Genomic DNA, 22,191 nt, shown 5'->3' on the forward strand with positions numbered 1-22,191 from the left:
ATGGATGAAACTGGAGCCCCTTATACAGAGTGAAGTAAGCCAGAAAGATAAAGACCAATACAGTATACTAACACATATATATGGAATTTAGAAAGATGGTAACGATAACCCTATATGCAAAACAGAAAAAGAGACACAGATGTGCAGAACAGACTTTTGGACTCTGTGGGAGAAGGCGAGGGTGGGATGTTTCAAGAGAACAGCATCGAAACATGTATATTATCTAGGGTGAAACAGATCACCAGCCCAGATTGGATGCATGAGACAAGTGCTCGGGGCTGGTGCACTGGGAAGACCCAGAGGAATCGGGTGGAGAGGGAGGTGGGAGAGGGGATCAGGTTGGGGAATACATGTAAACCCATGGCTGATTCATCTCAATGTATGACAAAAACCACTACAATATTGTAAAGTAATTAGCCTCCAACTAATAAAAATAAATGGGAAAAAAAACTATCCAGGTCTTTTTATTTGTTTATTTTTATTTTATTTTTGGCTGCACTGGGTCTTTGTTGCTGCATGGTCTTTCTCTAGCTGTAGCAAGTTGGGGTTACTCTTTGTTGCGGCACATGGGCTTCTCATTGTGGTGGCTTCTTGTTGCAGAGCACAGGCTCTAGGGTTCATGGGATTCAGTACTTGTGGCCCACGGCCTTAGCTGCTCCATGGCATGTGGAATCCTCCCAGACCAGGGACTGAACCTGTGTCTCCTACATTGGCAGGCAGATTCTTAGCCACTTGACCACCAGGGAAGCCACCTCTCATTTGCTATTGAATTCCCACAATGCTGTTTTTTCCAGTCTTGAGGAATGATTCTGATTCTGTCTTGTACTTTGCAATTTCTCGTGTGTGAAGGGTTTCCAGTTTGCCTTTTATAGGTGCCATCTTGGTATTTATACCTTGCACATGCTCAAAGGATAAATGTATGGCATTTTTCAGTTCAGTTCAGTCGCTCAGTTGTGTCTGACTGTTTGTGACCCCATGGACTTTGCGACCCCTGGGAAGCACGCCAGGCCTCCCCGTCCATCACCAACTCCCAGATTTACTCAAACTCATGGCCATTGAGTCAGTGATGCCATCCAACCATCTCATCTTCTGTCGTCCCCTTCTCCTCCCACCTTTAGTCTTTCCCAGCATCAGGGTCTTTTCCAATGAGTCAGTTCTTCGCATCAGGTGGCCAAAGTATTGGAGTTTCAGCTTCAGCATCAGTCCTTCCAGTGAATATTCAGGACTGATTTTCTTTAGGATGGACTGGTTGGATCTCCCTGCTATCCAAGGGACTCTCAAGAGTCTTCTCCAACACCACAGTTCAAAAGCATCAATTCTTCAGCACTCAGCTTTCTTTATAGTCCAGCTCTCACATCCATACATGACTACTGGAAAGGCCATAACTTTGACCAGATGGATCTTTGTTGGCAAAGTAATATGCTTTTTAATATGCTGTCTAGGTTGGTCATAACTTTTCTTCCAAGGAGCAAGCATCTTTTAATTTCATGGCTGCAGTCACCATCTGCAGTGATTTTGGAGCCCCCCCCAAATAAAGTCTCTCACTGTTTCCATTGGTTTCCCATCTATTTGCCATGAAGTGATGGGACCAGATGCCAAGATCTTAATTTTCTGAATGTTGAGTTTTAAGCCAACATTTTCACTCTCCTCATTCACTTTCATCAAGTGGCTCTTTAGTTCTTCTTTGCTTTCTGCCATAAGTGTGATGTCATCTGCATATCTGAGGTTATTGATATTTCTCCCAGCAATCTTGATTCCAGCTTGTTTTTCACCCAGCCCAGCATTTCTCATGATGTACTCTGCATATAAGTTAAATAAGCAGGGTGACAAAATACAGCTTTGACATACCCCTTTCCTGATTTGGAACCAGTCTGTTGTTCCATGTCCAGTTCTAACTGTTGCTTCTTGACCTGCATACAGATTTCTCAGGAGGCAGGTCAGGTGGTCTGGTATTACCATCTCTTGAAGAATTTTCCACAGTTTGTTGTGATCCACACAACAAAGGCGTTGGCATAGTCAATAAAGCAGAAGTAGACGATTTCTGGAATTCTCTTGCTTTTTCTTTGATCCAACGGATGTTGGCAATTTGATCTCTGTTTGCTCTGCCTTTTCTAAATCCAGTTTGAACATCTGAAAGTTCACAGTTCATGTACTGTTGAAGCCTGGCTTGGAGAATTTTGATCATTACTTTGCTAGCATGTGAGATGAGTGCAATTGTGTGGTAGTTTGAGCATTCTTTGACATTGCCTTTCTTTGGGATTGGAATGAAAATTGACCTTTTCCAGTCCTGTGGCCACTACTGAGTTTTCCAAATTTGCTGGCATATTGAGTACAGTACTTTCACAGCATCATCTTTTAGGATTTGAAATAGCTCAACTGAAATTCCACCACCTCCACTAGCTTTGTTCGTAGTGATGCTTCCTAAGGCCCACTTGACTTCGCACTCCAGGATGTCTGGCTCTAGGTGAGTGATCACACCATCATGGTTATCTGGGTCATGAAGATCTTTTTTTAGTTCTTCTGTGTATTGTTGCCACCTCTTCTTAATATCTTCTACTTCTGTTAGGTCCCTACCATTTCTGTCCTTTATTGAGCCCATCTTTGCATGAAATGTTCCCTTGGTATCTTTAATTTTCTTGAAGAGATCTCTAGTCTTTCCCGTTCTATGGATTTCCTCTGTTTCTTTGCATTGATCACTGAGGAAGGCTTTCTTATCTCTCCTTGCTATTCTTTGGAACTCTACATTCAAATGGGTATATTCCCTTTTCTCCTTTGCCTTTTGCTTCTCTTCTTTTCACAGCTATTTGTAAGGCCTCCTCAGACAACCATTTTGCCTTTTTGCATTTCTTCCCTTGGGGATGGTCTTGATCACTGCCTCCTATACAGTGTCACAAACCTCCTTCCATAGTTCTTCAGGCACTCTGTCTATCAGATTTAACCCCTTGTATTTATTTCTCATTTTCACTGTATAATCATAAGGGATTTGATTTAGGTCATACCTGAATGTTCTAGTGGTTTTCCTTACTTTCTTCAATGTAAGTCTGAATTTCATGATAAGGAGTTCATAAATTGAGCCACACTCAGCTCCCGGTCTTCTTTTTGCTGACTATATAGAGCTTCTCCATCTTTGGCTGCAAGGAATATAATCAATCTGATTTCAGTATTGACCGTCTGGTGATGTCCATGCATAGAGTCTTCTCTTGTGTTTTTGGATGATGGTGTTTGTTATGACCAGTACATTTTCTTGACAAACCTCTATTAGGCTTTGCCCTGCTTTATTCTGCACGCCAAGGCCAAATTTGCCTGTTACTCCAGGTATTTCTTGACTTCCTACTTTTGCATTTCAGTCCCCTATAAGGAAAAGGACATCTTTTTTGGGTGTTAGTTCTAGAAGATCTTGTAGGTCTTCATAGAACCATTCAACTTCAGCTTCTTCAGCATTACTGGTCAGGGCATAGACTTGGATTAGCGTGTTATTGAATGGAAACAAACAGAGATCATTCTGTTGTTTTTGAGATTGCATCCAAATACTGGCATTTTGGACTCTTTTGTTGACTATGATGGCTACTCCATTTCTTCTAAGGGATTCTTGCCCTCAGTAGTAGATATAATGGTCCTCTGAGTTAAATTCATCCATTCCAGTCCATTTTAGTTCACTGATTCCTAGAATGTCGATGTTCACTCTTGCCATCTCTTGTTTGACCAGTTCCAATTTGCCTTGATTCATGGACCTAACATTCCAGGTTCCTATGCAATATTGCTCTTTACAGCATTGGACTTTACTTCCATCACCAGTCACATCCACAACTGGGTATTGTTTTTGCTTCGTCTCCATCTCTTCATTCTTTCTGGAGTTATTTCTCCACTGATCTCCAGTAGCTTATTGGGCACCTGGCGACCTGAGTAATTCGTCTTTCAGTGTCCTATCTTTCTGCCTTTTCTACTGTTCATGGGGTTCTAAAGACAAGAATACTGAAGTGGTTTGCTATTCCCTTCTCCAGTGAACCGTGTTTTGTTTGCCACTTATCCTTCTTCATCAGAAGGCAGACAGAATGAAACCACAATCACAGAAAACTAACCAGTTTGATCACATGGACCATAGCCTTGTCTAACATGAGCCATGACATGTAGGGCCACCCAAGATGGACGGGTCATGGTGGAGAGTTCTGACAAAACGTGGTCCACTGGAGAAGGGAATGACATTTTTACTTCATGTATGTAGAGAGGAAAACATCTTAAATCACTCCCTCTAAATCATAAAGCAAAAGTCAGTTTTATTTTGTTCTTTTTGTTGGAACTCCCAAATTTTGGTCTCATTTGTTCAATGGACATTTCAAGCATTACACTCATTTTCTTTTTTTTTTTTTTGGTAAGGATTATGTTTTAACCTTCATGCACAGATACATAAGCTTTTCCTCTGAGATCCTGCTCCCCAAGTCTCCCCCGCCCAACTCCCCTTATCCTAACCACTAGCCTCCCTCCCCTGCCAGGTCCCTGGAGAATCCACAGGTCACCAAGGTCATGCCAGGCAGGACATTGTGCCTGATTGTGGATCCAGTGTTGATAAGAGATCCTTGACGCCACACACAAGCCTGGACACAGGCAGGTTTAAGCGACTTCTTCCTTGGCCCTTTCCTCTGGGCTCCATCCTGGTTCCTCCAGGGGCTTCCAGGAGCAGGGGAGACATGCAAGACAGCATCCACTCGGTGAAGACTGACTACGTCCCTTCTCAAAGGGTTTAGGATCATTGATCACAGGCTTCTACCCATCCAGTTTTCCCCCGGAGGTCAGAGTGTACAGTTACCGAGAGCTTTGTGGCCACACAGGCAGCTGCTGTGTGTCATTTTGACTCACACAACAAAAATGAAGTCAGTGGTCAAGGACATTGTCCAAAAGTCTCTTTTGTAATCTAAGCAGGAAAAAATATTGCAGAAGGAAGTTAAACATTTTCCAGAAGAAAAGCTAGATTCTCTTAATAGGTTCTCTACTCATAAGAAATATTTCTCTTTGATTTGCTTTCTCCCTGTATTTTTCCTCTCATATTGTAAGTCCACATAACTCCTAACTTTGAAATTCCATCATTTTATTCATTTTGTGAAATCACGTGGTATCATTAAGACCAGATTAAGTCTGAGTTATTCTTGGACTAGTCAAATGTGCAGTTTGCTTAAATATCCATCTCTAGCTGGGATTCACCATTCAGTTGGCAAATATTTTTGTCATTGTGCTGAGCGATTCAGAAAGCAGAGATTTTAGTAAATTAAAGTGTAGCATTTAGATTGATATGGGATAATTGGTTTCCCTCCACATTATCTGTTTGTTTGAATAAAACCATTAATGGAAACAGTTAATTAAATTACTTGCTTTGGTTGTGCTAATTATGCACCCCCCCCAGGAAATCAGCAAAAACATAAAAATAAAAAATAATATGCATTCACTGGCAGGTTGACAGGTTTCTACTGCCCAGAAGGGTAAGAAACCTGAGAAGCATTGTGTTTCTTTTATCGTGTTCACCATAACTTGGCAATGTGACCCTCTTTATGTGAAGGATAAGAACGTTTAGACCTAATTCTGTAGCTGTCCTTCTAAAGCATGGAATGAAACGCAATACCTTTTACTTATTTCCCTGGATACTCTAATCCCTCCCTGCCTCACAAGTGTCTTTGAGCCGTTCCTCCCTCTGTATCCACAGCAACATGAAATCCCACTGGAATTATCTGCTGTGAAAATGCAGGTGCACTTGTTTAATGTTTCATTGGCCTGAGCACTTCACTTGAACTTTTTTTTTTCTTTTTTTTTTTTTGGTTCCACGGCATGATGACCTTTGATTTCAGAGTGGAGGGCTCACGGTGATGCTACATTTTGTTTTCACGCATAAAGCCGATAGTGTGAGACCCAAGATAGTGCCTTTTCCGAGGTGCCACTGCTTCTGCCATCTCGTCTAGCACATGTCCATACCCAAATGCCCCCGTGACCCCCTCTTCTGTGTGCAGGAACTTTTTGATTATTGAATATTGAAATAATATTGAATTTTGAATATTGAAAGAATAAAAGCCTTAAATGTTTTATCTCCATATTTCATCTGAAGAAAAGCTAAGATCTATATGTACATGAGAAACAGTATGATGATTGTGGATTGATACTCTTGTGAAAGTCGCTCAGTTGTGTCTGACTCTTGGTGACCCCAGGGACTGCAGCCCACCAGGCTCCTCTGTCCATGGGATTCTTCAGGCAGTAATACTGGAGTGGGTTGCCATTTCCTTCGCCAGGGGATCTTACCAACATGGGAATCGAACCCAGGTCTCCCACAATGCTGGTGGATTCTTTACTATCTGGGCCACCGTAACTATCTAAGAGTATTATATCTAAGAGTATTTTATAACTTTCTCAGAGTATTCTAAGAGTACCTAAGAGTACTATAACTAAGAGTACTATGACTATCTAAGAGTATCTGATACTCAGTTATAAATTTAAGAAATTAAATATTTGGATGTTTCTAAATCAGGCTGACAGAGATTGCTGTCACAGAAAGATATGAGGTTGGAGATTAAATGGAAATGCTGGTGGTAATTTCATATAAAGGCATGAAAGAGTCAGGAACTTCATGGAACTGCAAGAAGTTGACTTTCAAAGAACAGTGGGGAGGCAAGGTTATGCCCCAAACATAGGAACTGAGATACCAGGCTCATGAATTTGAACTTAATGTTTTGGTCATAAAAATAATTAACATGCATTGAAAATGTTCAGTGTAACAGGAGATATTCTCAGTGTTTTATAGGTGCTATTTAATCTCATCCTCACATCCCTCATATGAGGAGTGAGGCTTTATTATTTTCATTTCACAGGCCAGAAACTGAGCCACAGAAAGGTTGAATAGCTTGCCTGAGGCCAAAGAGCTAGAAAGTGCTCCAGCCAGGAGTCCAGTAAGGCAATCTGACCCCTGACCCCATGGTCTTAGCCACACTGCTCTGCATTCAGCAAAGTGTTGAGTAGATATGGGGACTTTAAGCCAGGAACAATTAAGCTTGGATTTAATTTAAAAAGAGTTCCCAGGAAGATAGACAGGAGAGATACGTGTGCCAGAGAGACTAACCCTGGGACTGTTTTCTCTAGGCAAGAAGGTGAGCTAAGGCAGTGTGTCCTGAGAATGGCAGGTGTTGGGTGTTCAAGAGACATGGACAATGCAAACATAACTAGACGTGGTGACCAGTTGTGGGGAAGGAGAGGGAGGGTAGGAGCCCCAGGTTCCCAACTTAAGAGGTGATCAGTTAACCATGCCTTTGATGAAGTTGAGAGAGAAGTGGGAGGGGGCCACAGACCCATCCCATTGTTTAGACACGTACTGAATTTGGTATGCCTGTGGAGTGGCCACATTAGGACTGATGGGCATCTGGAAATTAGATTTCTAGCTCAGAAAAAAAGTATAATTTAAAGATGTAAGATGAAGTCATGGTGGTCGATTCCATCACCTGGTCAATCCCAGGCTAAGCATGGAGCCTGGGAAGCTTGGCAAAGGGTAGATGGGCCATGGAGGAGGAGATGGTGAAGAAAGCAGTCTTCAAGGAGAACCTCAAGACAGTGCCGTCTCAGATTGAGAGTTCTATATGTTAGCTTCTGGATGGGGCCTCCTCCATGGCCCCAGCCATCCCTATGTCCTCCAGCCCTCCCTCCTCAGGATTACCATCAGCAGTGGCACCTTACCCACCATTGCTAGTCCATGGGTGAGCCCCAGAACCCTGCACACATCTCTGCCTTTTTCTTCAATCAAACCCTGTGGAGTCGACTGTCCACTTCCTGCCTGGACCCTGGATAATATGAGGATCTTCCCTCATTCCCACCCACCATTCCTTTACAAGTCAGTGTGTAGAGACTTCTAGCTGCCGCCCAGTATTTATTCTGTACTTTGTCTTAATAACAGAACCCTGGGCAGTGTGGTTCTTGGAAAACCCAGTGTGTTTCTCTTTGAAAAACCACATCTCCCAGCCTTCCTTGCTGCTACATAAGGCCATGTCACTAAGTTCTGCCATGTCAGCGGACGGACCACATGAGACTTTCAGGGAAGCTCCTTAAAGAGCAACCCCTGCTCCCCATTCCTCCTCCCTTCCGCCTATAGTGTGGATGTAGGGTGGATGTGATGGCTGGAGCTGCAGGAGCCACTTTGGACCTGAGGTGACCTTAGGAATGGAAGGCACGCAAGAGCAGTAGAGAAGCAGGGTCTGCTGATGGCATGGCTCCACCGTATCAGCACGAGACAGGTCACTTTCAGGTTTCTTAAGTACAGCTGAAAGAGAAATTTGCTGGGAGAGACAGGAGGGGAGCTTGAAGAGGAGACAGGGTGGATGGGGGACCTCTCTCTTCTGAATCAGAGCGGGAAGGAAGATTGCTCTTGTTGGAGTATGTGGAGGTGGCAAAAAGGGAAATGGGGGAGGGGTCCTGCCGGGGTGGGGGGCTCTTTTCTGTTTTCCTTATGACATGGGAGGTGTTCTCACTTGAAAATGAGACAGGGCAAAAAAAAAAAAAGAAAAAAAAAAGAAAGAAAATGAGACAGGGCATAGTAAGGAGAATGAGAAAGGGTGAAATGGCAACCCTGAAGAGTGGATGAAGAATCAGAGAAGCCACAAGGGAGAGCACAGAAGGAATTTGGCTGAAGCTAAAGCAGAGGAGTAAATAAAAATAGATAAAAATTAATGAATAGATAAAAATTAAGAAAATGCCCCTCCTCTAATCTTTTGGTGAAACCTTTAACTGTATAATATAATTCAGGGCAATGCAGGGCAGTAATTTGGCAAATTAAAGTCATTTTACAAGTGGTCCATGTTGTTAGTTCAAATTATTCAGTGCCAAAGAGATTGTTTCTGTTGTAAAAGATATCGCTGAATAATCACTAAGCCTCCTATTCACACAGAGATGTGAAAGAGGCCTGCATATAGATGTTATTTATATACATAAACCACATTTTGATCACTTAGCCTCCAAAGCCCAAATAAATTTTGACCACACATGAGTATAAACACATATTATTATTTGCATTTTCCATTAAATGGTAAGAAATCAAAGGCCTATGATTGGTGTCTTTGCAGACTGGCAGCCCTAAGTAGTTGGGGTTAATTGTAACCTTTATGTTATTTGAATGGATTCAAAATTATTATTGTTAGAGGATAGATGTTCTTGGTTTTCTTTGTATCAAATAAGAATATTCACCTTTAAATGACACACATCCCTAGAGACTTTAGAGCAGACCCTTTCATAACATTTAGCTACTTTTAAATGTCAGGTGCAGTTGAGTTTATTCCATTGCCGGCCGTGTGTGCCCTCACCAAAAGGCTCCAGCTTTTAATGGTACTTAACAGATTGTCAGCAAATTGATAGCATTTCCACGTTTGGAAATTTTCCAGTTCCCTCCTGGGTAAGGAGGGCAGGTGTTCTTCTCTAACTTGGAGATGGTTTCTTTTTTGACATTGGTTGGTATAAGGGGAGGGGTGAACCAAGAAGAGATTTTTAGGGGAAAAAAATACCTTCCTTGTCCTGCTGAAGGCCAGGAGAAGATCAGGTCACCCAGAAAATGTTGCTGACTCGACCTGGAGGGTAGATCTGCCCAGCAGGAGAGCTGTAAATATTTCAGGGAGACCTAGAGGGAAGGAGCGCTGAGAAACACCCACTTAACATGTGTGCTAAGTAGACTGCTCACCACCCCGCAGGCCACTGGTCTCTGGGAAACCTGGGTGAATGCAGTGGGTGCTACTTGGGGTCAGAAGGCAAGGTTTTCATTTCTGGTCCAGCTGATTCTGACCTTCCTGACCATGAAGAAATTATCTACTATTTCCAACCTTGATTTTCTTCAGTCTGAAATACAGATAAATGCAAACCTGCCTCCTGCCCCCAGCAGAAATTGTCTTGAAGATTAATCTCTATGACGATGCCCATAAGGGCACCTTGAGCCCTGGAAACCCTGATGCAAATAAATATAAGGCAGCTTTGCTCTCAAAAGGAATCCTCCAGCATTCTCTCCTCTGTGATGCGGTGGCCTCCTGATTTGAGTAGTGACAAACATCTGAAAGTCATAAATCTATTGTTGACTGTGGGAATTAGATGACCTTTGCATCCTTGTCCAGTTTGGGGTCTTACAGGGCAGTGGAGACCAAGGTTAGATGAGAAGATGCTGGAGCCAAATGACCTGGTTCACATCCTACCTCCAGACTTCCTGGGTGTACTGTCTTGGGCAAATTGCTTTGCCTCCATTCCACACAGTAAAGTCAGGGTAGTAATAGTACTGCTTCAAGGACTCGGGGAGGGCCTCGCAGAACCCCTGAGTGCAAGCACTCAGCAAGTTTTCACTCTGGTGGTTAGGGTTCCATGCTGTTTCTCAGAAGTCATCTGAAACTCAAACTTTGCTTGTGTGTGTGTGTGTGTGTGTGTGTGTGTGTGTGTGTGTGTGTGTGTGTGCGTGTGTGCGTGTGTGCGTGTGTGTGTGTGTGTGTGCGTGTGTGTGTGCGTGCGTGTGTGTGTGCGTGCGTGCGTGCGCGCGCGCACTTAGTTGCTCAGTCATGTCTGACTCTTTGCGACCCCATGAACTGTAGCCTACCAGGCTCCTCTGTTCATGGGGATTCTCCAGGCAAGAGTACTGGAGTGAATTGCCATGCCCTCCGCCAGGGGATCTTCCCCACCCAGGGATGGAACCCAGGTCTCCCACATTACATGTGGATTCTTTACCATCTGAACCATAAGGGAAGCCCATGAATACTGGCGTGGGTAGCCTATCCCTTCTCCGGGAGATCTTCCCAATTTTGACTTACACTAAATCTACCTGCTTTCTCCTAATTTGCAGTTTGATTTTGTTTTACTCTGAAAAGCAAATTTTTAAAAATTAATGTTCTGCCTTCACAAGATGGCAGTTTGGGAAGTTCGTGTCATTAGCTGTTCCAACGCCCTCTTTCTCCTTTAAATGGTTGGTTCTCTTGAAAGGTTTTTGCAAAAAGAGTTGCTATTGTCAACGAAAGCAGCAACAATTAGAAGACATGTGAAATAAGGTTCAGTTGAATTACAATGAACTTTCACAGAATTGTGCTTTACCTTTTTTTTTTTCTTCTTTCTCCTTAGCTCTCATCTGAAGTTCAGTAATCTCACCTTGATTTCAACCTACGGACTCCCAGGAAAAAAACTTCTGGGCAATGAACAAAGGAAATTTTTAGCAAATGAGTATGAATTTCATTTTTAAAAGTTTATTTTATATGAGTGTAAAGATGATTTACAATGTTGTGTTAGTTTCAGGTGTATAGCACAGTGATCCATTTATACATATATCCATTCTTTTTTAGATTCTTCTCCCATATAGTTATTACAGAATATTGAGTAGGGTGCCCTGTGCTGCACAGTCGGTCCTTGTTGATTATCTATTTTGTATATAGCAGTGTGTATCTATTAATCCCAAACCCCCAGTTTATCCTTCCCCTGCTTTTTCATACTGACGCCTAAATGCCCTCATTTATGTGCTGTCCTTTTTCTGCTAAATAGTAGAAAAGGGAAGTGGTGGGCTTTTCTTGTGGGTTCAGACTCTCTTTAGGAGATGCAAATGCAAGTTCAGAGTGAATGGCAGGGTTGGGACGATGCTGGCCTGTTCCAGACATCTGAGACGAGTCTGCTGACCCAGACACCACCAACACTCAGGTTCTGAGTGACACTCCAGGGCAGGGGAGCTTGGTGACCGTATTTGCATCAGAACAGGCAACCTGCTGGAGGGAGCTAAAGGTTGGGTGCCTCCCTGGGGAGAGGGTCTCAGACACACCCAGCCCTCTACCACCTGAGGTTGATGAAGCAAAGGTCTTTGGAGCTGATCAAGGCAAGCATCAATGTTCTGTCCCTGCAGAATCAGTCTTTGACAACATCCTTTCTAGAAAATGCCATTTCATTATCACTCAGCTTCCACTCATTTTAATTTCCTGAGCAAAGCCTGGGTACAGGCATGATTAGGCTCCCTACCTTTAGAAACAATGTCCCAGTTTCTCCAGGAACGAGGGAGGAAATTGTTCTCGGTTAGGGGGTGGTGGTGGTGTTAATTTTAGATCCATGAAGAAGGATCCTCTTTCCTCTGTGAAAAAGGCTGATTTTGCTGTCAGACAGTGACAAAATCAGCAGCCACCTTGCCAGCAGAACCAGGCTCATTTTGACCCAGTACTTTTAAAACCAGACTATAAACTTCAGGGTTTTGGTAAGGACATCATCAGAGCACCGTCAGAAGGGGCTGGGTTTGGAGCCAGGTCGATGGGGGTTCAGATTCTGCCCCCACCACAAAGGGGACTTCATCTCTCTGTGCTTTGAGGGATTTGACTGTGGATCATGCTTGGCTAAACCAGCCTCACTGGAGTTTTGGGTTAAAATCAGTCTAATGCCTGGCTGAGCAAGGACAGTCAATCCATGCACACCCTTTCCCTCACTTTCTGTCTTTCCAAATGACACAATTCCCAGGAAATACCCATGTTCCGAATCATTGTCTCACAACAAATGTAATTCAGTCAGCCTGGCCAAGGTTTCCTGTCAGTCTCCAGGCCAGGTGTGTTTTAGAAGAGAACAGATAAAAAAAAAAAAAAAATAGAAGAGAACAGATAGAGAGTGAGACTCTGCCGGCCTGATTCTGCAGGGACCTGCGTGTGGCTGGCAGTTGGTCACCTGGTGCCTCTGCCCCTGTTTTTCCCCCCCATCCATGCTATCGGCCCAGTCGCCAGAAAAAGGCTGCAGAAACGTGAATCAGATCACGTCAGCTCACCAGCGGCCAGGAGCTGCTCTGTCCAGCCCCCGCAAGCCACATGTGGCTGCTTAAGTTCCAATTAATTACAGTTCAGGGGGATTAAAGTTCAGCCCTTCAATTACTTGAGCCACTTTTCAAGTGGCCGACTAACCACATGTAGCTTGTAGCTCTCCTATCAGACAGGCCAGCTGCAGAAGGATTCTGTCATCACAGAAAGTTCCAGATGCTCCATCCAGTCTGAAGCCTGTCCTTTTCTGCTGACACTTCTAACCCCCTCTTTTACTATGTTTGCCCTTGTTCTCTCCACTGTAGCCTCACCAATCTCCTTAATGATTCTCAAACACAAGAGGCAAGTCCCCACCTTGGAGGTCTTTACTCCCCGGTGGCTCAAATGGTAAAGAATCTGCCTGCGTTGCAGGAGACCCAGGTTTGATCCCTAGGTTGGGAGGATCCCCGGAGAAGGGCATGGCAACCCACTCCAGTATTCTTATCTGGGGAATTCCGTGGACAGAGGAGCCTGGTGGGCTACAGTCCATAGGGTTGCGGAGTTGGACATGACTGAGTGACTTATGTTTTTCCACGAGACCCATTCTGACCACACAATTGTCTGCAACCAGTTCTCCAGGACACTCCAGTCCTCCTCCTCTGCTTTCTTCCTTACTACTGAAATCCTTGTAAATATACAATTTGCCTTTAAAATGGTTGATTCTGAATCCTTCAGCTATATTGCAAACTCCACAAGGGCTGGAATTTTTTTTACCTTTTTGTTCAGTGATGGGTCCCAGTGTCTGGGACGATGTTCGACACTTAGCAGGTGCTCAGTAAATTATGTCAAATGGATGATGGTTACCTTCAAAAAGTACCTACCAAAGTCCCCTCCACCAGGGTGTAGACAGGGACTAGATAACATAGCCATATAAGATGCATCTGGATGGGGACCAGCATGTTATCCTAACCCACAGAAGCTACAAATTGAAACATCAACAGGATGCTCCCTTTCAAATGGCCCTCAGATCACAATATAGGAAACTTTCTGATCATGGAATTAAAAAATAGCAAGTGTGCTGACATCTGTAAATCTAATTATTCAAATTCCTTGTGCTAAATATTGGGTTGGCCAAGAAGTTCAATCGGGTTTTTCCATACTAGCTCCTGGAAAAACTTGAATGAACCTTTTGGCCAACGCAATACACATTCTGAACTTTTCCATAACCAGTGTTTGGATTTATTATTGCCATTACTATTTTTTGAAGAGCCATGTTTTGTCCCCTTCCCCCATGCCCCCACACTGTCCAGCCTCTGGTGGAAGTGCTAATGACTTACCCGGGATGCAACAGAAAGGGAGGCACTGGGAGGAAGGGGGAACAGGCAGAGGGAGAAAGCCACTAACTAGACGATCAGCTCTGAACCACTGAAGGTTAATTACGATGCTCCTTCTTCCGTGAGTGTCACAATAAACTCTCCTGAAAACCTCTGAGATTCTTTCCCATCCTGTAGGGTTCCAATTCCATGAAATGCAGGTCTTCACCACACTTACATTTATTAACATTCCCCTGGAGTTCGCTCCTAATTTTGCACCTGGGACCTTAGGCTAAGACTTCCAATCTCTAGCTTTGAGGTCACTGCAACTTTGAGCCAGCAGGCCACTCTGCATTTCTACTTTTTTTCCCCCCTCCTTGTTACCTGTCTCCGGAATGTTCTATGAAGACAACTTTTCACATTATTTCTGTGTCAGGGTCAAGCTCACTTGAGAAACATGAAGTTTCCTTGACCTCCCTTCTTCGGTTTCTTCTCTTGTCTCCCAGAGAACCCTAGTGGAGATATTTCTCTGGTCTCCAAGCCATGAGACGGTCCCTGCCATGTGAGAATCTTAATATTCATTTACTGTGCCTAGGAAATAATTTTACAGGCAGAACACTTACAGCCTCCCGTATCTAGCTTCACCTACCTGATGGGTAAATTAAAGGAGGTCCAGGACGGTTTATAATATCCAAAACGGATGGGCATTGCCTGCCCAGTGATGTCCTAAACTGAGAAATGTCATTCTGTGTGGTCACAGGCTGTGAAAGGAAGCATCCCACATTTTCCATGCTTCCTGAGGTTCCCTAAAGCCCCAGTGTTTCTGAGTGCCAGCCTGCTGGACAGAGCTTCAGGTCTGAGCTCTGAGATATGAATTCTGAAGTTATCAACACGGCTGGCCGACTGTCATTACAAATAACACTCATCTTAGCCTTTCCCAAATTTCCCCTGAGCACTGTCATCTTTGAGCAGATCCTCATGTGACAAATCCCTGTGCGTTAACGAAATTTAATTTTTTCCCCATCTTGGATGGCTGACAGTACCACTCTATTAGGAATGGATGATGTCCCAAGTAGGAACAGTCCTTCATGGGTCTCTTCATGAATGTACGAAATCAGTTAAATATCCTGTTTTCCTATGAAGGTACCAACATGGCTTTTTAAAAAAGAATTTCATCTCACTCTCTGTTATTTTCCTGTGACAGGTCAGCCCCCTATTTTCTTTTCTTATTAAGAAGAAATTTTCTTGTTTTTTAAGTTTTGTTGCATGGAGAGATACAAAGCGCAGACTCGCTTCTTTTTCACAGGCCCTGTAACAGGGTCTAATGTGTATCCATTACCAGGGTTCTTTTTGTGTGGTGCAAGCAGACTCTACGCATGGATCAAAAAGAAAAAATGTTCTCCCATTACCACTTCAGAATCCTGTTTGCCTCTAAGCAGAGTAAACAGGATTGTGTATCGTTAACATTATCCGGACTAATACTCCTCACATATGCATCCCACTTGACCAGACAGCATCTCTTACATTCTCATATCCATTCCTCACAACCCTCGAGGTAGGTGAGGAGGGGTCATTATCTCCTGCTCAGAGGTGGAAATGGTGAAGTTCTGAAAAGGGGTGCAGAGTCCCCAGGACCCAGTTTCCTTGGCAACAGAGCAGGGACACAGACCCTGGCTAGGGGAAGCCTGGGTTTAAACAGACTCTCACTGTTCTGCTGTTCTGCACTCTTGGTCTTCAGAACAGGGTTATTAAAACGTCCTGTACCTGAGGTCACACCCTCCAGAAGATTCTGGAAACAACCCTTACAGAAATCTAAATAAACCCAAAGCCACAGGAAATCTACTTTTCTCCCATTACAGTGTTGTGTTCATCCTCAAGTGGAACCCAGAGAAGCAAACCCGTCCATCCTGGACCTGCTCTTATGGAAGCAGAGGTCCCTATAAATCACCTTTGTCATTAGGAGGGACTCCCCAAAGTCCCCAAGGATTGTACTGGATGCAAACATAATTCCCCAATTGACACTTTCTTTAAATAAAATGCATTTTGTTGTTTTGGCATGAATCCATATGCTTATTCTGGAAATGAGTCATTTATCAAAAAGCCTTCGCAGATGGGCGGGGTTCTCTGTATTCTGGGCCTCGACCCCTACCTTTGGGGATCCTCAGATGTCACTTTCTTCATCCTCATTCACTCCGAGTCTGTGGTCAATATGACAAGATGCCAGTTGTCAATATGACAGTTCAACAGCTAAAGTAAATTTACACCAGCCATGCATTAGAAAAAAGAGTATTAGAAATGATTACACACACACACACACACACACACACACACACACACACACACACACACACGGGCGCACGTGCACCCTCCCTGGCTGGACCGGCCTACCCCAAGCGAAACAATGTAGCTTTAATAGGAAGATGTCAATTGGCGACTAAATGTCTCACAAGGACAAATCTCCTAGCCTGCCCAGGTCCTTGTAAGTTCTCAGCAAGAGCGCAGGCTCGGCCCACCAGGGGCCCTGAACCAGCTCACCAGATGTCTAATTAATGCCCGCTGTCAGCTGCTCAGATGTCACTGATGGAGCCTCTCTCTCTGCAGCCACTGCTGTAATGACAGAGATCATGAATTGATGTCGCTGTGCTCCTGGGTCAACGTGGTGGTTGCTAGGATGACTGCCATAGACCGAGCAGCCAAGCAGGTCATCGTTTCGAGAGAGAAAGTCGTGCTCTACGACCACCTCATCCTCTGCACCGGACGGCAGTACCAGGGAAGCTCTCGAGGGCTGGGGGATGCAGGGCGGGGGGGTGGGGCACAGGTGGCCGGGCCCACATCCCAGGGCCAAGAGTGTGCCTCCCATCTGCACGCATGACCAGAACTGGGTCCTCCTGAAAACCCATTCCAAGAAAGCATTCTTCCCAAGGATAAAAACCGCAGCAAACTGGAGAAATGTCATCCTTGAAGCTGTGGTCCCAAAGTCGAACACTTGCCACTCACCAGAGCAGAATCCAGACTCAGCCTGTCATGCATCTACAGGAAATTAACTTTGCCTCAAGAGCCTATGGCTTCCCTGATGGCTCGGATGGTAAAGAATCCACCTGCAATGCGGGAGACCTGGGTCCAATCCCTGGGTCAAGAAGGTCCCCTGGAGGAGGGAATGTCAACCCACTCCATTATCCTTGCCTGGAAAATCCCATGGACAGAGGAGCCTGGCGGGCTGCAGTCCATAGGGTTGCAAAGAGTCAGACACATCTGAGCATCTAACACTTTCAAGAGCCTAACATTTGGTGATGGTGCCAGACTTTCAAGAAAGTGTTTCAGACATGCATACCTTCTGTCACCCTTGTGTTATTGTGTATCTTGGTTACAAAGCTCTAGGGAGTGTGGCTGGTGGCTTACCTGGTACTCTCCATCTGGGTTAAATTCTCAAACCCTACTCGAGGAAAATGCCCCAGGATGTGACTGAAGCTGAGTTTGAACATTCTCACTCTGCAATGCAGCAGCATTTTGTGCAGAAATAGGTCATCTCTTTGATGGAAAGAGATTTAGATGATGGAGTATTTTTGTTACATTTCCCCCAAGGAACTGGATAGGCTCCAAGTTGGGTTTATATGGAGTTATCCACCCCCTCCACCATGTCCCACGCAAGCAGTGGTCGTGTTTTCCTGGTCCTGTCCCAGGCTACCACGGGGATTCACTCATGGTTGAGCTGGTGGTCGTGGTGAGGACAGACAGCCTGGCAAACCTGAGCATCACTTACTTCGATCACTGAACCCCAGTTACTGGTTGAGTGCACCTGGGGCACTTCTGAAATAAACCCAGGCTGGGCCCCGCCCCCAGAGGCTTTGTTTAATTAATCTGGGGCGAGTGGGACCCAGTCATCAGTATTTTTTTTTTGAAGCTCCCAGTTGATTCTTTTTTAAAAAAATTAATAAATTTAATTGGAGGATAATTACAACATTGTGATGGGTTTTGCCATACATCAACATGAATCAGCCACAGGTATACATGTATCCCCCCATCCTGAAGCCCCCTTCCACCTCCCTCCCCACCCTTTGGGTTGTCCCAGAGCACCAGCTTTGGGTGCCCTGCTTCATGCATTGAACTTACACTGATTTGAGGCTAGGTTGGAGAACTATGGACTCGAACATTCTAGAACCTCATCTTACTTTAGAGCAGCACTTCTCCAGCTGTCCTATGCACACACGTCCCCTGTGCACGTCTCATTAAAATGCAGATGCCAGAAGGTGGGGGGGGGAGGGTGTGGCTGAGAAACCTCAGTTCTGACTTGTTTCCAGGTGAGGCCAAGGCCGTCAAGGGAACCCCTGATGGTCCAGCTCGGATCAACCTCTGAGTGATGTCTTTTCTTCCTACCTCCTCCTCCCCTTCTTCTTCTCCTTCTTCTTTTAAAGAAATCCAATTCTCCAAGTGTAGAAAAGGATTTTTTTTTTCTGGATGAAGTATAAAAATAAACTAGGTCCTTAAATATTCCTCTTTTTTGAACATGAAATCAGAAGAAAACAGCAAGCACTCCTCTGTCCCCCACCCCCACCCCCACCTCAGAGCTCCAGCTGCTCCCTGTGACCGTGGACTTGGGAAAATGTGAGAGGAGGCCTGGCCAGCTGTCCGGAGTCCCGGGCGCCTGCCCATGTGTGCCCAGCTGCCCCACAGCTTTCGTCTGTGGCACATTAAGCTCTTGCCCTTTTTACACTGGGCAACATGAAATGAAGAAGTGATCAAGAGTGTTCCAATTTAATTTTTCCAGAAGGACATCAAAACTAAAGGTACATAAGCTGGTATTTTTTAAAGGCAGCTGAATTCATTGAGAGCTTCCAGCTCTTATTTCTCTCCCTATTTCCTTCTCTTCCAGTCTCTCGTGGTTTTGTCCCAATTCTGTGATTTAAAAACATACTAACAAACTGATGAAAGTAAGCAAGAAGACTATATGTTATATCTGTTATAAAATATAATTACAAACCTTAACCTCTAATCTGTCTTGTAAATGGCACGGATCAGTCTAAAATATCGTGCAATATTTTTGATATCCAGATCTACCACACTTTTTTTTTTTAATGAGAAAATCCATGCACAAGCTACACTGTGTTGCAGGGTTTCTCATGAGGAGGGCTAGTCTCTACTTTCAAGCCCTCTCTCCAGGTTCAACCATTCCAAGGCATTTCCGTTATTCAGTCTTCATGGATTGCTCCCCAGAACTCGCAGAAATGTGTTTGTAGTTTTCCCCTTGATCGGTCGACTTCTGATATGACCTATGGCCTTTCCATTTTGGAAGATGAAGATTTTTTTGGTTCACATTCAGCACCCTCTAACCCCTCCCCCTCAACCCATGTATGGATTAGTTATTCTGATTGCTGACCGCACACTGGTTCTGAAAAAACTGTGTACAAGAGCTTACAACTGGGGTCCCCGAGCCCCCTCCTCAGCTCTTGGCACATCATGCAGACCAAGAGAGGCCTGCCCCCACGCCGGGCTGTGGGTCGTCTCAAAAAGAGGAAAGATAAAAGTGTGTCAGCCTGACGTCAGATGAGTCAGCGTGGCCATGGGAAAACCATGGCTGGGACTCCCCTCGTGGCAGTGCTCTGGGGAAGCCAGGAGGCGGGGCAAAGATGGGCAGCCAGAGGGTAAGAGCGAAAAGATAGATACACGGGGCAACAGCAAAAGGTGTCAGGCAAATTCATACAGCTGTTAGGAGCAGCAGCAATCGTCACATCCAGCAAAGCAGAATTAACTGGAGAAATGCAGGAATCCCCATTTCACAGATGAGGCAACTGAGATGCCGTGAGGCTGAGGCCCAAGGTCAGACAAGACGAATTGTCCACAGTCACAGCAGGGTGGCAGATTAGGGGCTAAGGTTAGAGCCCAGGTGGTCTGGCTCCAGTTCTTCATCCTTGCCTATCTCTCTCCTCTCTCCCTCTTTCCCTGTCTCCTTCCCCTTTCTTCCTCCTTACCCTTTCCTTCCTGCTCTTTCCCATAGCTGTGGTGCAGAGGTTACCCTTGATGGCTTTTAAAAGTTTTCACAACACACAAATTCTGGAACTTAATACATATAGCTAGAGTCAGATAAACAGGTTGTTGTTTTTTGTTGTTGTTTCATTTTGTTTAAGTTTTTTTCTTTCTTTAAAAATATCTGGAGAAAAGCAACTCAGTTCTGGTAAAGTGGCTTCCAAGTGTCATCAAGAACCCAGTCCCATCTGTCTTTTGTTATTCTGCCTTTAGAATGTTTTTCTATCCTCAGCATCTTGTGGTGGCTGCTGTGGTTCCAGCCATTTCATGTGCAAGAGGCAGGAGAGAGGAAGGACTAGGGCAAAATGACTTTTCCCACTGCCCTCTTCCCTCCCGCTTCCAAGGCATCCCTCATCAAAGATCCTGCTTATCTCTCTTGACTTCTTAGGTCATAAGTGGGGAAATGTTCCAACTGGGCATATGTCCCAGGAATCCGTTTCTAAGAAAGAAAGGGAGACAGAGTACTGGTAGGCCACCAGCATCCCCTACTGCCGTGTTAACTTGTTGAGAAAGGGGTGGCCAACAGGCTCCCACCAGCAGGTGATGCTCAGTCCTGAATCGCTGGAGTGGTTGGGAAGTCCCCTGCTTCTCTCCAGTCACAGTTTAGTGCCAGGTTAGTGGTGGCAGAGAACCTCTGGTTTGGGGAGCTGGTACTGATGGGCTTCTACATTGAATGCCCTCCTATTGAACTTTACTCCCTCCTTTCACTGATGACATCATATGATTTTCCCCCATAGATCCTTTTTGACGTATCGAGTTCTGCTAAACTCTGTGTGGGCAACTTAATTAGTTTGGTAACTTAAAAATTCTAGCTTGAGTTCTGCCTGTTTTGTGACATGCCACTGTGCGAATATGAAAATACATTATCCCTTTAATTTCTAATTCTTTATAGTTTAGAAATGTGCAAAAACAACTCCACCCACTTCAGTGCACAGAAGAATTATATGGATCTTTAGGCGGCAGTTACATCACAGGATTATAGCAAACTGATTTTCATTTTTGACCTTATTCCTTTTTTCCCCTCCTTTCTGTGGTTTTATTTTTTCCGTCTGAGCACACGCTATCTGGAATGATAAGTTTAAAGTTTTATAAACTGAACGGCTCTCAGTTTGCGCTTCAGCTCTGCCTTTTTCTGCCAAGGATTTTTCCTGATTTGTTAAAGCATGATTTACTAAACTGATATAATGTTACCCCAAGTTCATTTTCTCTTATCTATCAATACAGTGCTTTTGTAGTTCTGATAAAGTTTCAAACCTTTAAGGCACAGTATTCCACACTGTGCACTTTAAATCACTCACCAAAGCCCCCGACCGTGAATGTGATTAATACCAGAATTTTACTGTGATATTGCTAAATACATTATATTGCTAATAAGAGATTGCCACCACAATTTTAGTTGTGATGCATACATGCGTGCTAAGTTGCTTCAGTCGTGTCTGACTCTTTGCAACCCTACGACTGCAGCCCGCCAGGCTCCTCTGTCCGTGGGGATTCTCTAGGCAAGAGTACTGGAGTGGGTTGCCATGCCCTCCTCCAGAGGATCTTCCCGACCCAGGGATCAAACCCACATCTCTGACATCTCTTTCATGGGCAGGCAGGTCCTTTACACTAGCACCGCCTGGGAAGCCCTTTAGTTGTGATAAATGACCATAGTTTCTGGCCAGCCTCCTCACAGAGAAAAGACATCCAGGTTTAAAAATTGATTCTGTTTTTTTGTTCTTTAGTCCCACTTGAAATTGAATTACATACATCACAGTCGTGTAGTCACACTTTACTATTTCTCTTGAGGAAGGATGTACCAGCAAGTTCTCCAAATGTCATCTGGGGTTTAGTGAAGCCCCACATGCTCAGGCACCAGCCAGCATTCACATCCCCCTCATGGCCAGGGGTTGCTGGTGGTTCTCAGGGGAGGAAGAGCCTCTTTGAAGTCCGTGTTGGTCTCTGCGGACAGTGAACACTTTGCCCTCTGTAGCCGTAGGAGTCTGGCCTCACGCCCTTAGGCTTCAGGCCACAAGCGAGCAGAACGCTGGCTCCTCTGATAGAAGCCAGGCTGCCTGGGGGTTTCGCCGTAGGTTCCAGCCTCGCCATCTCCCATAATCTCCACCTGGCCACCAAATGCTACCCAGCAG

At 44.7% G+C, this 22,191-nt stretch overlaps 1 protein-coding gene across 1 annotated transcript in view; it reads left to right on the forward strand.

The window, feature by feature from the left end:
* Positions 1 to 22,191, forward strand: part of CFAP61 (cilia and flagella associated protein 61) — a 242,944-nt gene that overhangs the window by 148,073 nt on the left and 72,680 nt on the right. Inside the window, exons 19-20 of the mRNA XM_043882897.1 lie at positions 11,098 to 11,196; positions 16,643 to 16,807. Coding sequence (XP_043738832.1) covers positions 11,098 to 11,196; positions 16,643 to 16,807 — 264 coding nt within the window. The remainder of the gene's footprint in view (positions 1 to 11,097; positions 11,197 to 16,642; positions 16,808 to 22,191) is intronic.

This window comes from Cervus elaphus, chromosome 23, assembly GCF_910594005.1.
Source record: "Cervus elaphus chromosome 23, mCerEla1.1, whole genome shotgun sequence".
In the NCBI taxonomy this organism is placed as follows: domain Eukaryota; kingdom Metazoa; phylum Chordata; class Mammalia; order Artiodactyla; family Cervidae; genus Cervus; species Cervus elaphus.